The following is a 15,265-nucleotide window of genomic DNA, read 5'->3' on the forward strand; positions in this document are numbered from 1 at the left end:
GATTGTTCCTGATAATCCCCGATACCTTCACCCAGAACTGCATTATAAAATTCTGTAGTGTCAGGAATAAAGTTATTTCGTGGGAAAGGGAAAAAAGATTGCTTACTATTGCAAGAGATCTATCAAAAGCAAATAATGTCAAATATTTTAATAGCACTGATTAAAACCCATCTTTGTATTTATGTAAGCTATAGTCTTTTGCTGTTTAACTTCTGCATTTTCTTTCATTTAAGTGCATTTCAAGACATTAGCATGTTTGTTTTGTAGCCTTCCTGTTCCCTACAGTATCTACAGTACGTTTGCCACACTAAATTAAATACCACACTAAACAAAGATCGCTATGTGCAATACTGTATTTAGTGTTTCTATTCCAATTTTTTTTAGAATGTTAATTTATATGAAAAATAAAAAATAATGAGATCCAAGTTGTTTTGTGTATATAATGCTTTCTTGGAGTCTTATTGCACTGAGATTTGTTGTTCTCTTTATGATGGTCTGGAAAAATCTTTTGCAACTCCAACTATTATGTACCTGCTCTAAGGAATGTGCAGTTTAGAAGGTAGTATAGAGGGTGATAAGACTGAGAAGGGAAATGGGGAGATGCAAAGAACAGGGATGCAATTTCTACACAGATTTTAGATGTTCAGGTTTGCCTGGATGTTGCTGACTCTTTTTTCCTAAGTTCTTCAGACAGCATGAATATGAGCCATCCAAAGGCCTTTCCATGCTCCTTCCTCTTAACGTTTCACCAGCGTGTTATCGTTGTGTTACTGCATTGGTTACTGCATTGGTTGCTTTACTGATGCAACACCACGAATGGTGATGGCAAAAAATAACAAATAGATCTTGGAAGGCAGTTGTTCATTCATTCTATCAGTTACTTCACAGTTTGTTCACTATTGCCCACTATACCTGAATGGTATACAAGATAGTTCACATCTTTTGTTCCATCTGCTAGACACATCATTGCCATGTGACTTGCAGTCATGTGTCAGAGTCACGGTTCTTCTTTCCTGGGTCATCTTGCTATAATCGGTAGTCATTTTGTATAGACCTAAACAAACACTACCCTGCATAGCTCTAAAGTGAGCATTGTATTGCTGAAACAATGGTTTTGCATCTGGAAAGGCACAGGTTCGATTCCTCACATCTCCAGGTAGGGCCAGGAAAGTTCCCTACCTCAAAGCCCAGAAAGCCACCAGCAGCTAGGAGAGATGGTAGTGACCTACATGATCTTACTTGGTATAAGGCAGCTGTGAGTGGGTTTTTGGGATTAATTGATGAGTGATGGTCTCAGCTTACTTAAGCCACAATCCTATCCACACTTACCTGGGAGTAAGCTCCATTGACTATAATGGGACTTATTTCTGACTAGACATGCATAGGATTGGGCTCTCTCACTTTGTTCTTGCTAGAAAGCACTTTCTTCTTTCCTATGCTTAACAATGGCAATGAACCCTTTCAAACCAGAAACTATCTTCAGTTCACCAGAACACAGCAGGCTGTGGAGACAAAAGGATACGTTGCCCATAGCAATGGAAAGCATTACATAATTAGTCAGTTAATCTTATCATTGATAGTTGCACCTGTGCAATTTCTGTTCCTGTCCACAAGTGGCAACTTAGAACTGTAAATCATCAAATGAACTTAAAATCCATTATGTGAAAAGTTTCTTCTAAAACAGTCTTCAGCATTTTAAGGGAGTACTGAAAATGAAAAGCAAAAATTAGCCCAAAGGGGAAATACAGCTGATTCTTTCCCCCCTGAAATGATTGTATGTGTAGGACAAAGTTTTGAATGACACGGCATCTTATAATTGACTGATTAGTGTGTTTACCACCAGATGGCAGACTCGTGACTAGAAAGCATTAAACAGTTGTTGATTACAGATGCTCTATAGTTTGGAGAATGAGCCCAGCCTATGCAAACTACTTAGAAGCACTGGTTGATAAAAGATTTAGTAATAATCTTTAAACACCGCTGCATCTTCAATGGAAGACTAAGAATCTTTCCAGCTTTCCTGTATCAGAAAGAATCACCTGAATACAGGCTCCTTGTATAACCTAAAAGGAAGAAAATAGTGCAGGAGAGTTCAAAGAGTGACTCTAGGCAACATTAGTACCTAGACACAACCCCTTTAATTTCAGGTAACTGATAAACATAGTTGACTTTGGTCTGAGCCAGCAAAGCAAGCTAGCCCATTGCTCTGCATCCAATAGCAAACCAGTGTCAACAGAGAAGTTTCTGGGCACTCATAGTTGGAAGATGGTATCTCACTTTCTTGCCATCCTCACTTAACACCCTCTGCATATATATCAGTGCTTTTCAATCTTTTTCATCTCATGGCACACTGACAAGGTACTAAAAGTGTCAAGGTACACCATTGGTTCTTTGACAGTTGACAAGGCACAGCATGCTGTTGGGGGGGGGTGGGCTTACATCCCCCAGTGGCCCTACTAAGTCACCCCTCCCAAACTTCCACAGCACACCTGAAGACTATTCGCAGCACACTAGTGTGCCACAGCACAGTGGTTGAAAATCACTGCTATAGACATTCCAATTAGTTGTTAAGGGTAACAACAATTGACAGGCCTGTCATCCATGAACAGGCAACCACAAATGCAGCTAGACAAATGTAGCAAGACTGCATTTGGAGGAAAGGTGGAAGTTTGGTTTATTAAAGATGCTGTCTATTTCCAGAAATCAGAATTTGTTGTAAACTATATTTTGCCATGCCATCTAGAAGACTTCTTTCACATAGTTTATATAATGTAGGATTCTTCCACCAGTTCTGTAGCACTTCACTGATATACCTCTATGGGAGTAGTTTGGCCGAAATGGCAAAATAAACCATGTGGTCCACTCTTGCCCATGTTTGCCTTGGAAGCAAGTTCTACTGAGATCAATGGAACTCACTTCCAAGTAAGTGTTCAGCCTAAACATTCTACTATGGATTGGTGAAAATAAAATGCCTTACACCTTCCAGATGCCTTCCAGAAATGATTTCTGGAAAATGCCACCCCATTCTTAGAACCATTTGGCCTTGCCTCTTGTTTTTATACTGTCTTTGTTGGAGTGGGTTATTCTTGTTTGAGTATGAATGAGCAAAGCTAAGAAAGCTACATACTGTAGTTTAGTTTGTGAAAGAATAAAGGCAAGCTGATTAGCTTGCATTTCCCATCATTCTTTCTCCTTCAGAGGGGAGTTAAAGGCTCGTATGCACTAGAATTTATCTAATTAGTTACCTTTAACATACTATAAGCACTTTTACTCAAAAAAAACATTGGGAATAAGGGTAAATAGGTTGGTTCTCTCACTACAATTCTACCCCACTTACCAGGGATTCAGCTCCATTGGCTATAATTAGACTTATGCCTGAGTAGACATACACAGGATTGGGCTCTCAAGATGTGTTGAAGCAGCTGGGTCATTTTAATTTAGGTAGCTAACTATCAGCGCAGAACTGGGGCTAGTGCTGGATTAAGGGTGGTTGCTTTTTTGAAAATAACAAACCCAAAGTAAAAGGAGGCCATTTTGTTCATACATCATTCCAACACTTCAGCCATTATGCCTGATCCTGTGAGATACAGCTTCCTGTATCTCACAGCTTGGACCACTGTGAGATACAGGAAGCTGGACTATATGGGCCTTTGGCCTGATCCAGCAGGGCTCCTCTTAGGTTCTTCAGCAATGTTTGTGCAAATGAGTAAGTCTCCTTATAGTTAATGGGGCTTACTCCCAGGTAAGTGTGGTTAGGATTGCAGCCTAAATTAACTAGTTCAGCTGTTTATCCTACCCTATTTTGCTCTGTAAAGAACTATGGAAAATATATATAGTATTAAGCCTCCCCCTCCCCACAGTCATGTTTGTGCAAATTCTGAAGCAGAGCAAGGAATCTAAGGGCACAATCCTAACCAGGTCTACTCAGAAGTAAGTCCTATTTTGTTCAGTGGCGTTTACTCTCAGGAAAGTGTGGTTAAGATTGCAGCCTAAGATGGCATAAACTCCACCACAACTAAGGTAGCATTGAGGTCCTAACTAAAAAAAAAAATTGAAACAAGTACTGTATACATGAATTCCATATATTCCTAGAGTATCTTTATTTGTTCTATAATTTAACAATAGCTATAAAATAATTACAATATAGTTATAACATTTCTTCCATTTTGTTTCATTTATAAAACAAAAATTAAATAGTATGAACCATTACAAGGTCAACTCAACTCTTCCTTTTAAACATAAACTCAAGAAGACACTCTTCTACTGCAGCATATATAAATTTGTTTCATCACAAATGGGAACAAGTCCTATTTATATTGGGATTTTTGCACATTTTCCAGCAATGACATGAAGAAAGGTTTTCAACTGAATTCTGAACATAGAAACCTCTTATTCAGTCTTCTTTCTTGAACAGGCAGCAGCCCTGACCCATAAACCATCATATAGTGCTGTAGCTATCCTACCCATCCCTCCTTCCACCTTGTCCAAACACAAGCTTTGGTAACACACAGTGTAAGTAAGTAAGAAGGTGGTAACAGCAGCCACCAACACAAGTCTCAGCCTTCTGTATCATGTTTTTCCAAATGCCATTGTGTAACTCCAAAGAGAAAACTATAAGGCTAACATACATGCCCAATCCGCCCCCCGTGCCAATCCCCATAAACCGATTCGTGAGCACTAGCAGAGATCAGTCCCCCAAAGCCTCTTAAAGCAGCCTCTTTCACATAATAGAGAACTGTGCCACTGAACCCTGGAATTGGCATCAAACCCACACAGCTGAAAAACAATTTCTTTAACCCTTATAATGATCATATCTCAGGAAACTGGTAGCATAAGACCTCACAGTTATCTGGCTTCATTCAGCACCGAACATTCTGCACGCAAACCTCCAAAATAAGGACTGGGTCACACTGATCAGTTACCCAACCAACTGTGGAGGACCGTAGTAGAACTGCCCTATCTGGAACATGCTCAGACCTGGCATGACCGAGTCACCTCATGTTTGTCCTACACAGGGTACATTTCCAAAAAGGAAAAGGGAGTGTTTGCTGTTGTGTTCAAGATGCATTGGGAGTCTTTTGTCAGGAGTAAATTGACCAAGAAGCAGTTGCCCAGCCACTGCACTTGTGGCAAATACTCATTCACTTTCTCTTCTGATAAGAGCTTAATACTATGTAAGAAAAATGCAATATATGGGCTGGCCCTTTAGCAAGGATTCCACATTGCCACTAACACTGAGAAGTTGTATGATTCCCCATTTGAGGAAAAAACAGCAAAGGGATCCTATCTGCAAAGGTTCATTATCTCCCACAGTACGAAAGTCTGCTCAGAGATTCCTCTTTTCAGCTCTATGGTGATATGTTGTACTTGGCTAGCATATGCTAGCAAGCATTTTCATTAAGTCTTAAAAGGTTTCTGAAACAGTTTCATGCCTTTCTGTAGGCATGAAAGAAGTGATACCTAATGATGAGTGACTGGTGGGACTATTTGTATTCAGTTTGATAATACAATGCAATAAGTTGCTTGCTTTGTGCTACTGTGGTTTTTTTTTTTTTTTTTTAAAGATAAACACAATATTCTTTTCCTCCACAAAGTAACTAACAATATCCACAGGTCAGGATAAATGCACAATAGTGACTGGGGGGATGGAGGCCAAAATGCAAAAAAAGCATAAAATGCAGCTCAGGAAAATGCACACTAGCAAAACTCCATCATTTTCATGAAGGAATCTGGTTCACTGTTTAAGGAAGCTTTGTCTTAGCTCTTCAAATACTTAGTCACATCACAAAATATACATGGTTATATCTATTAACATGTTTAACAACAATTTGCTATAGCTGCATTATATTGCTGTAGAAATGTGTGCTGGACGCAATTAGCTGAAAAGGCAGATAAATCCATTTTCAGTCTCCGTGCGGGAAAAGTGGCAGGTTGATTATCTCCATGGAAGATAAGGCTCAGGGCCAGATTTCAGTCAGGCCAGATAGAGAAATCATCATTTTTCTTTTACGGGTCCTGACTGTATCCGTGTCAGTGTTACAGCCCAAGGAAGACCAAGTCAGACAGTCAAAAATGAAATGTTTCAAACATGAGAGAGAGAGAGAGAGAGAGAAATTGTGAAGGCTTCACTGAGCCACCTCTTCATCCAAACACAGAAATGGAGTGAAGGCAAAAATGTTTTCCACATAGTGGAAGTGTGAATAGTTGGATAAAGCCATTGGCTACCTAAATCATCATTCCCACTTTAGATGCTGGTTTCCCCTTTAGTGACACAGCCTCAGTGGCAAAGCAGCTGCTTTAGTGAGAGAAACTAAACCCACAGAACAGCCATTCCTTCCAGGAAGTAAATGCAGAGGCCACTTTCACTGCTCATCAAAGAAAAAGAAAAAAAAAACCAGCCAGCTAGCTTGTGGGAAAGAAAGGAGCGGTCATGGCATCTCTAGCACGGCTTGCCTGCCTGCTCTCACTTTCGCTGTTTGCCTGCGCTGCTGAGGTTCACAGACATACACCGGCACTGCTTGACCTTCTGAATTTTCTTAAGTCGGAAAGGTGGGTCCAGTCCAGGGCACTCTAGCTCCACGGTGAAGGAGGTGACCTTCTGAGGTTTACAGAAGGCACAGGACTGGAACGATTCCTCTTCCTTCTTCACGTGTCGCGGAATGTAGAAGGAGTTACACTGGCCATAGCAGAAGCGGTTGATGATGGTACGGCTGATGCAGCCCTCCTCGCTGACCGTCTGCCGAAGGGGCTGCGTTTTGCACCAGTCGCTTTTCAGGTACTTCCTCTCGGTGACCACAAGGGCTTCTTGGCTTGAGGCTAGCACCTCTTTGTTGAGATGCTGTCGCCTCTCCGAATTGTTGCTTCTGCTGTCTTTGTAAGGGGAAGGGATAGCTCCTGCAGGGCGATTTCTCCTGGTGTAGGACACTTGAACCAAAGTAGACACAAGAAACAAGGATAACACAAGGTTCCAGATCATCCTGCAATAAGACAACAAAATCAGGCTCAAAGACATGGATCTGGGAAACAGTCAATGCCCTTTTAATATATTCTTAACTAGACTTTGATGAAGGAAGAAAGGAGGGGGAGAGATGCATAGGGTTGGCTGCATTCATATGAAATGAGAATGCCCAGTTAAATCTTTACATTAAGAATGTAGGCTAATTTGTCTTCTCCTAAGTGACTTTCTATATACTAGTATCTGCCACTGTATTGCTAACATAGCACAAATGTACCACTTAAACATCAGATACTTATTTAAACTGATCCCCAATAGATATAAGGTCACATTTTCTTCTTGTCAGTAATGACTCAATAGATTCAACCATAAGAAAAACAGAAAGAACAAAATCAAGTTCACATGAGGAAAGCTTTCTTGCATTTGCACATCTCAGGAGCAGCACTAAGTACAGTTACTTTGCAATGCCACAGCAAAGCAAAGTATGGCACAACACACTGAAGTTTGATTTGGCTTTGACTTAGAGATTACAGTCAGCATTTAGCAGACACAAGACAGAGTTGGGGAAATCATTTCGTAGGAGACACAAGTGTTGGGAAATGGGATAAATCAGAGACCTGCAACAGGCAGCCCAATCCTACCCACACTTTCCTGAGAGTAAGCCCCATTGACTCTAATGGGACTTACTTCTGAGTAGACATCATAGGATTGGGCTGTTAGTTGCAAGTGGAAATGTCAAAATAATGATATTTGACATGAATCTCAGCTTTTATTCCACTGAAAACAAATCTGAGCATTTTCAAGGGACGACAAAGGACTTTCTGCAAAATAAGTGACATTTCTGAAGAGATTTCTGCTTATTCCCAATATGATGAAAGCATGGGAAAATATGGCAGAATGAGGATACAAGATTTAAAACTATTAGGAGAAAATGCTATTAGGAGAAAATGCCCTACGTAAGTTTTCTCAGAAGTAAGTCTCATTATAGTCAATGGGACTTACTCCCAGGTAACTGTGAATAGTACAGTATTACAGCCCTAGGGTATCCAGCTGACCAAAGACAGGGCCAACACTCACCACCCACTGTACAGAATCATTAATTCACACCAATGTGCTACAAGTGTATAGCGGCTACTCTGAAGAATGATGCTTGAATAACAAGTGTCCCAGTTGATTGAAACAAGTGAGTAAAGTCCTATGCTCCAAGGAAGAGCAACTGTATCCCAGTCACTAGCCAATATGACCTTCGACACAATTCTTTCCACACTCCACGTATTCTGGATCGACTTCCCAGAAAGCTTTCAAATAAAATGGAGTCTACATCATCAGAGAAATCATTTTGTGTTCTATAAGGTTTAGGGCTAACTTACACTCAAAGTGGATCCAAAATGTGTTTTCAGAGCATGCAGGGCTGTGGGGTAGAGGCACTGTTTGAATAAAATTATATGTCCTGTGTGGTTTGTTTGCAAAATTATGGTGATGCAGTTGCAAGAGCATGAACCATTTAGACACCCTTAAGGGTGGAAGGGTGTGTGTATTTTGCCAACTGTGCTGCTTGGTGCACACAGGACAGTGTGGGCCAAGATTGCTGAAGTATTACATGCCAGTCACGTACCTAAGCAGAGAAATGACGCCCAAGTACTGAGCCATTCAGTTTGAACTTCAGCAAGAAGGCAACACTGCCTAACTGGCCTTATAAAGAGAATAAATTATTACTTTATGTTTGCAAGAGACCAAGTACAGCTAACCCACTTTTAAACAGGTAACTAAAATTTGGTGTAACATAGTTCACTAGAAAATAGTAAGTACCAAGTGGTATCTATTCCCTGGCCCCATCCTAAAGCTGTTTACTTGCTAACTATCAGGCACTGCAAAATCCCAAGGAAATCAATGAGGCACTCTTGTAAGTAAGTGTGTTTGGGACTGCAGCCAGAATGCAAAACTATTATGTTCCCCGAAAGACTCCAGCCAGTCTTCAGAGGAGTCACAGCTCTCTACTTGACCAAATACTGGGTTACCATGGCCAAAACCATTGGATGTCAACTGGATGTTCAGGCCAAATTCCTTTCCAATCAGCTAATTACAGCCTTCTCTGGAGATGCAACTGAATCTAGTATTATTCCTTTCCTTCCTTTGTTGCCAGCCCCCAGAATATACAAAACAATGACTCAGAATTTCATCTGATGAGTCTCAAATCAATCTGCCCCACTGCTTGAGATTCTGGGTGCCTTGTGCAGCCTGCATAGGATATAACATTGTAGGTACTTTCAGTCACTGGGTGCTCTTCATTTCTTCTTTGCTGATCGTACAGATCCAAAACCCAAACCCTCTGTGGTTTCCTGAAGTCAAATAATTCCAAGGTAAATCCTTCCCTCCTGCAGGTTCCTGCAAATCCTCAGCAAAAGTGAAGTCCTACATACGCTTTCCACAAGAGTGCTGGAAGACTGGAAACAGTGAAGGCCGAGTAGGCATTTTGTAGCTACAAATGCTTTGTGGATGAGAGATTTCCCTACACCCGACCCCATACTGCCATGTCAGGAAGCTCACATCACAAGCATAATGGCAGCGCTAGCTGCAATATCATCCCACTGCTACTTTCTGCTAACCCTAAAATAGTGGCTGTGAGCAGTAGTTATTACTTCATTAGTTATCAACTTGGAGTTTGTGACCAAGCCCTTGTTTATTATGCTACCGAATGGCCCTCACGATCCAGGTAGGAACTATTTTTATAAGTTGCTACCCTTTTAAGCCTCAGTTACAGACTTGTAGTCAGGTGAGCTCTCTTTCCTTGGGAAGGGAGCAGAGAAAGAAGGAAGCAAGCTTTGGAAACAATTGGCTTTAAAACAACAGCAGTGATCTCCGCCAGGACAAGGCAGCGTCAGTCCCTTTACAATCTTCTTTGTTCCAATGGCCCTGAATATTAATAATGGTCCTGCCCCAGCAAGGGAGTGGTGTTAATTTTTTAAACTGTTTAGCTCAAGCCAGAGTTTACTAATCTGTGCAGTTGGTAACTAGCACTGAAAGGGATTTCCCTGTGGCACAGATGTAATAGAGAGAGGAATGAAGGCAACGATTATTTAAACTTCTAATAAGCTCCCTTTTCCTAAGATGTGAACCTCAAGCTGCAGGCAGCAAGCATGGTCAGTCACACCTTCCAGAGACAACACAATGGATTTTAGAAAGGGTTGGGTTTAAAAGGACAGTGGAAGCCTCTTACACTACCTTGAACATTGTACTGGATATTATCTGGCATTCTGAATTTGCAGGACACTTCAGATGCTGTTGTGTTTGTCCTCACAACAACTTTGAAAGGTACACCACTAGTTATTAGAAACATTTCCAACACTGGCAGTGGAGATTATCCAAGGAGCCAGGCACTAGCCAAGGTTGGACAAAACAAAGCACTGGCAAAGGCAACATGAGGCAAGTCCAACACCAATAGGAGCCTCCCTTAGGAGACAAATGTAAGCCACAGTTGGGGTGATGCAAAGTGCAGTCTCAAACCAGTTCTTGGAGGGCCCAGAGCTGCTGTTGAGACAAGTCATGCACTGCGTGTTTAACTAGATTTGGACCTTGACACATGTACTGCTCTGGCTTATGGACACTCAAGATGCACTTTCACATCCCACCTTTCGTCAGAGTTCAGGTGGAAGCATACAGATAGAATTCTTCTCCAGTCCCATATACCACTTCAGAACTTAATCCTTGATGCATTTAGACCCATCTTCCATAAAGAGAAGTGACTGGAGATACCAGCTTGCTATCTGCCTCCTGGTGGTTCCATAGAAGGAGCTGGGCTTGTTCCCAGGATCCTGGTTCAATTTTCTAGTTTTGACCACATGGACTTCCTTCTGCTCACTTAGGGTGATCAACTCTTTAAACAAGCACAGTTTCAAACTCATTAATGCCTGAGCTGCAGGACGAGGTTTGGCTACAGCAGCATTGCAGGTACTAGCGAAGCCATACAGGGAAAAGGTCTCCCTTCTTCACAGCTCTGAAACGCACAGAATTACAACTGAATTCTCCCTTGGGCTTTCCTTCATGGCTGGGCTTTGGCAGGCCTAGATTACAGGCTATTCCAACATTGCTATACTCGCAGTGTTCAGCTAACACAACAACATTTCAAAATATTGTGATTTGAAGATTAAGCAGGAGTCCTTGTTTTACAAAAGCCCTCTCCAGTTCCACAGAACACCCCAGCCCTATAATCCCTTGCTTTTGAAAAGTTTCATCCACTGCTCATTTCGTGACTGGGATCCACCCAGTAATTAAAAGGCTGCGGAAGAGCGTTACTTCATCGTTTACAAGGTTTCTCTCCAGGACTCGGTAATACAATGAAGGCTGCCAGAGTCATTTTCTGTCGAGCATCTTCTGACCTAGCAAAGCTCTGAAGCAAACTCACTACCCTTTATCTTCTACCCAGCAGATGGGCTTGATGTTTTCATGTTAAGCGCCCATAAAGCAAACACTGAACAAAACAAAACAAAACAAAAAAGAGGTGACATGGGAGGTGAGAGTCTGCCTACAGACCTTTTTCAGCAAAAAAAAAAAAAAAAAGGGGGGGGTGAAAGTAGCCCTAATCCAACGGCAGTATTTGTCATGCATGGTGCATAGCCTTGATGAAGAAAAGCAGATGGAAAGATCTAAGAAGGGTTCAAGCTGGTATAGGGAGTGTGCTGCTGGTGACCTGACACACGAAAGGCATAAATACTAAAGAACCTGTGGCCCTCACACAATCAGCACACAAGGCATTTGAATTCTGAGTGACAGGGTCACCAATGTGGAGAAGGAGAATCTCCTGCGGGAGAAAACCAACCAACCAGTAGCAACATCTGGAGCCGAAATGAACTTGAAAAACTAAATGTAACCACTGAATCCCTACAAGAACAAGACTCACGTTTTCGCATTTGAACTATTACAGCTGACCTTCTCCATAGAGCTTCATTTTTAATGGAGAAACAAAAATGAAGCTTCTTTCATGGAACTCTTAAAGCTGACAGAAGAACATCTGAGCTGTGCTTTGGATTCTATTTCCCTGTACCTGAACCAACTTGTCCAGGTTCTCTGTTTACCCATGATCCTCCTCTGGGTCATCCTCTCCACCGCATTTGAAATTAGGTGAGTGGTGTCTGGGAAAAGGACCATGCCCATTGGTTGTGGCACTCCAACTCTGGGCACTATTCTCAGGAAAGCTGCCCTAGTACCAACCAGTTTGTTGTTCCCAGGCCAGGTTGAACAATTTTTTCAAGGTCCATGCATTCCAGCATGTGATTTAAGTTGGTTTTACATTGCTGCACTCCAGTGTACTTTTACTGACATTGTTTAATTATGTTTAACTATTTTGCATTTATTGTGCAATTGTTTTATCCTTCACCCAGGTAGGTTTTCCGAAGGGAAGCTTAGAAATCTTAAAGCAGCCATTTTCAACCACTGTACCATGGCACACTGGTGTGCCACGAATGGTCTACAGGTGTGCCATGGGAATTTGGGGGAGGGTTATTTATTAGTAGGTTCATTGGGGAATGTGAACCCCCACGAACAGTATGGTATGCCTTGTCAATTGTCAAAAAGCTGATGGTGTGCCTTGACAATTTTGCTACTTTGCCAATGTGCTGTGAGACCAAAAAAGGTAGAAAATCACTGTCTTAAAGGCTATTTCACTTCAGCCACACAGATGAAGTAGCATTCTGCAGGTCGGTCCACATGGGATTCTGCCTTCAGTCTTTTCCTTTGTGTTTGCAACCTCAAGACAGTGAGACTTTGGCTTTAGTCTATCCCTATCATCAAGCTAAGGGAGGAAATGCATGGAACTACTCATTAGAGCCTGGGCCAGAAATCACATTTTGCTCTGCACTGGCTTCCCGCCAGGAAGCATATTAATTTAAATATTTCATTATTGAACAAGAGGCCTAAGCTGAACGTATGTTGGGATTCTCTTCTATTTCCCAGCTCCTAAGCCTATGGGTTCCACGCTGTCTGTTTGCGTGTGTGCACGGGCAACACATGTGCTACAGCTGGTGGAACTGAGAGCGCTTTCTCAGCTTTTCACAGAAGGGGAAAGGCAAAGGGCAGAGCTACCTTTTAGCTATTTACCCATCTTTTGGATCTCTCCTAAGAGGTCTTCAAGGTGACCCACATTTGGTTTACAACACAATACACAACTGTGTTATGAGATCTCATGGAGACGCTCTGTCATATCTTCACTGCAGGGCCCCAGAACAGCCATGGTAAGAAAGGAGGACTACGGCTGACTTGGATTGAGCAGAGCCTCCTCCTGCGGTCATGCTTCCCAAAGCTTTCTACCGCAGGCCTCCATTTGCCATGGATGCAGACAGAGCATAGGGCATTCACTAGTCTCCATTTCCATGGAAACTGTGTCTTCTAGAAGGAAAGAGATGCAAACCAAGAACAAAAACAAAAATAAGCAAGATAAACAATATGTAGTGATACAGGGTGCTATAAAGTTTTTACTGGCACTTATTCGGAAAGACTGGCCAAGTGAGCAGCAATAAAATTTTATACCATAATGAGCACTTTTCTCCAGTTTTGCAGCAGGGGGGAAAAAAAGATGAAAAATCTAAGGGGGGAAATCAGGCTTTTACTGACCACACTTGTTTATCGCACTAGATACTACTGGCTTTAGAAAAATCCCTTTATAAATATAGTTAGATTAGAAAGCTTGTTGTCATCACTGGGTGGACATACTAAGATAGGAAGGGGGTTATAAGTTCAGCACGGTGGTCACCCAGGAGGCAGAATCTCCCGTAGAGCAGAGGAGGATGCGAAGTCACTCCTGACTTTACCATGTGCATTTTCTCATATTTTTCCACCCTAGAACTCTGTAAACGGGGATTATCTCTCTACTGGCCTCTTCCCTGCAAACCGATAAGGAAGAAATTGAGAAAAGGAAAGGGGAAGGCCCCCATATTGTCCTCACATTGATGCATCCAGACAGTCCCTTCCACTTTTCCCTGTCCTGAAAGTTGGAACACACCAGAGGCAACAGAGAGAAGTTCAGATACAGAAGAAAGGCAGATGAGGCAGGCCAGCATGATTCAGCAGATTACTTGTCATCTGGGGTCCAGAACTGGTCGACCAGGCCCCAGTTGCTGGCTACTGGCGTTATACAACTCGTAAAATGACGACAATACAGAAAAGGCACATGCCATGTGTGCTCTGTTTGTAGATCCAAGAAGTAGCACTCCAGTCTCAAAAGCACCCGACTTGGAAGTGTGTCCAATTGATTCTAAAGGAATCACCCACACAAACCTGCTCAGGATTATAGCTCAAAATACACCGCACTACATAAAAATTCTGTTGTTTGTTAACAAGGTAATGGTGGAACAAACCAGAACATCAATTATCAGATACTAGTCTGGAAATGACCTCAAAAAATGATCCAACTACTCACCCTGCTTCACGGACCGGACTTTTAACATAACAGCCCTGCTGGATCAGGCCAAAGGCCCAGCAAGTCCAGCATCCTGCTTCCCAGTGACCAACCAACTACCCTGGGAAGCCAACATGCAGGAGGTAGCACCCCACCATCATGGCTAGTAGTCATTTATAAACTTGTCCTCCATAAATTTGTGCAATTCCATTGCCATCTTCACTTCCTCTTCCGGGGGGGGGGGGGCGTGGAGTGCAGAGAGACTCTAACTCCTGGGAGTTTGAGTGTCAGTGACATTACCAGCACAGATGCAAGGGGTGCTTGCAGTTTAATTTAGTCCAACATGTGATGGACAAAAACAGGGGAGGTATCCTCTTCCCCAGGTGGACTTTACCTTTCTTTCTGCCCCATTTTTGGGGGTGCCCACCCTCAAGAAGGAAGTGGAGGCTTTTCTTCTACAGCCCAGGGTGGGGTCTTCAAGGGTACCCCTGCTACCTGCAGACTGATCAGGAGTCACAGGTCTCTGGAATGGGTTCCAATTCCATTCTCTCTCTTTCTATGTTCCAGGGCTCCTGCCAGGGGTTTGCAGCTGGTTTGCATTCTACTCTCCCAGCTCCTTTCCTCTCCACTCTGCCTTTCACTCTTTTCCCTGGGCCAGGTCTGGCCTGCCCCTTCTTAGCTCTTTCCACCTACCTTCCTTCATTTGACCTTCCCCATGTCTCTATATCGTCTTCCTCCTTTTCCTTACCCTCTTTCATGGTCCAAGAGGTAGCTCCTTCCTTTATATCCCCAGTTTGCTTTCCACTTTTGTCCTTCCTTCCAGCTTTGTCTTATCAGCTCCTTTTAACTTCATTCTCCTTCCTTCTGAATATCCTCTCCCCTTGAGTCAAGCAGCACACCCCTTTAAAGGGCAGGAGAAG

The 15,265-nt window shown here is 42.5% G+C and overlaps 1 protein-coding gene across 1 annotated transcript; it reads right to left on the reverse strand.

Moving 5' to 3' along the window:
- Positions 1-6,463: 6,463 nt before the first annotated feature.
- On the reverse strand, positions 6,464-8,605 carry GREM2 (gremlin 2, DAN family BMP antagonist). Its single transcript, XM_066611473.1, has 2 exons — positions 8,571-8,605; positions 6,464-6,977 (listed from the first exon to the last, which is right to left on the reverse strand). Exons 1-2 carry the CDS (start codon positions 8,603-8,605, stop codon positions 6,464-6,466), a joined length of 549 nt encoding a protein of 182 aa, XP_066467570.1.
- Between the last annotated feature and the right edge of the window lie 6,660 nt (positions 8,606-15,265).

Source organism: Tiliqua scincoides, chromosome 1 (assembly GCF_035046505.1).
Source record: "Tiliqua scincoides isolate rTilSci1 chromosome 1, rTilSci1.hap2, whole genome shotgun sequence".
Taxonomy (NCBI): Eukaryota; Metazoa; Chordata; class Lepidosauria; order Squamata; family Scincidae; genus Tiliqua; species Tiliqua scincoides.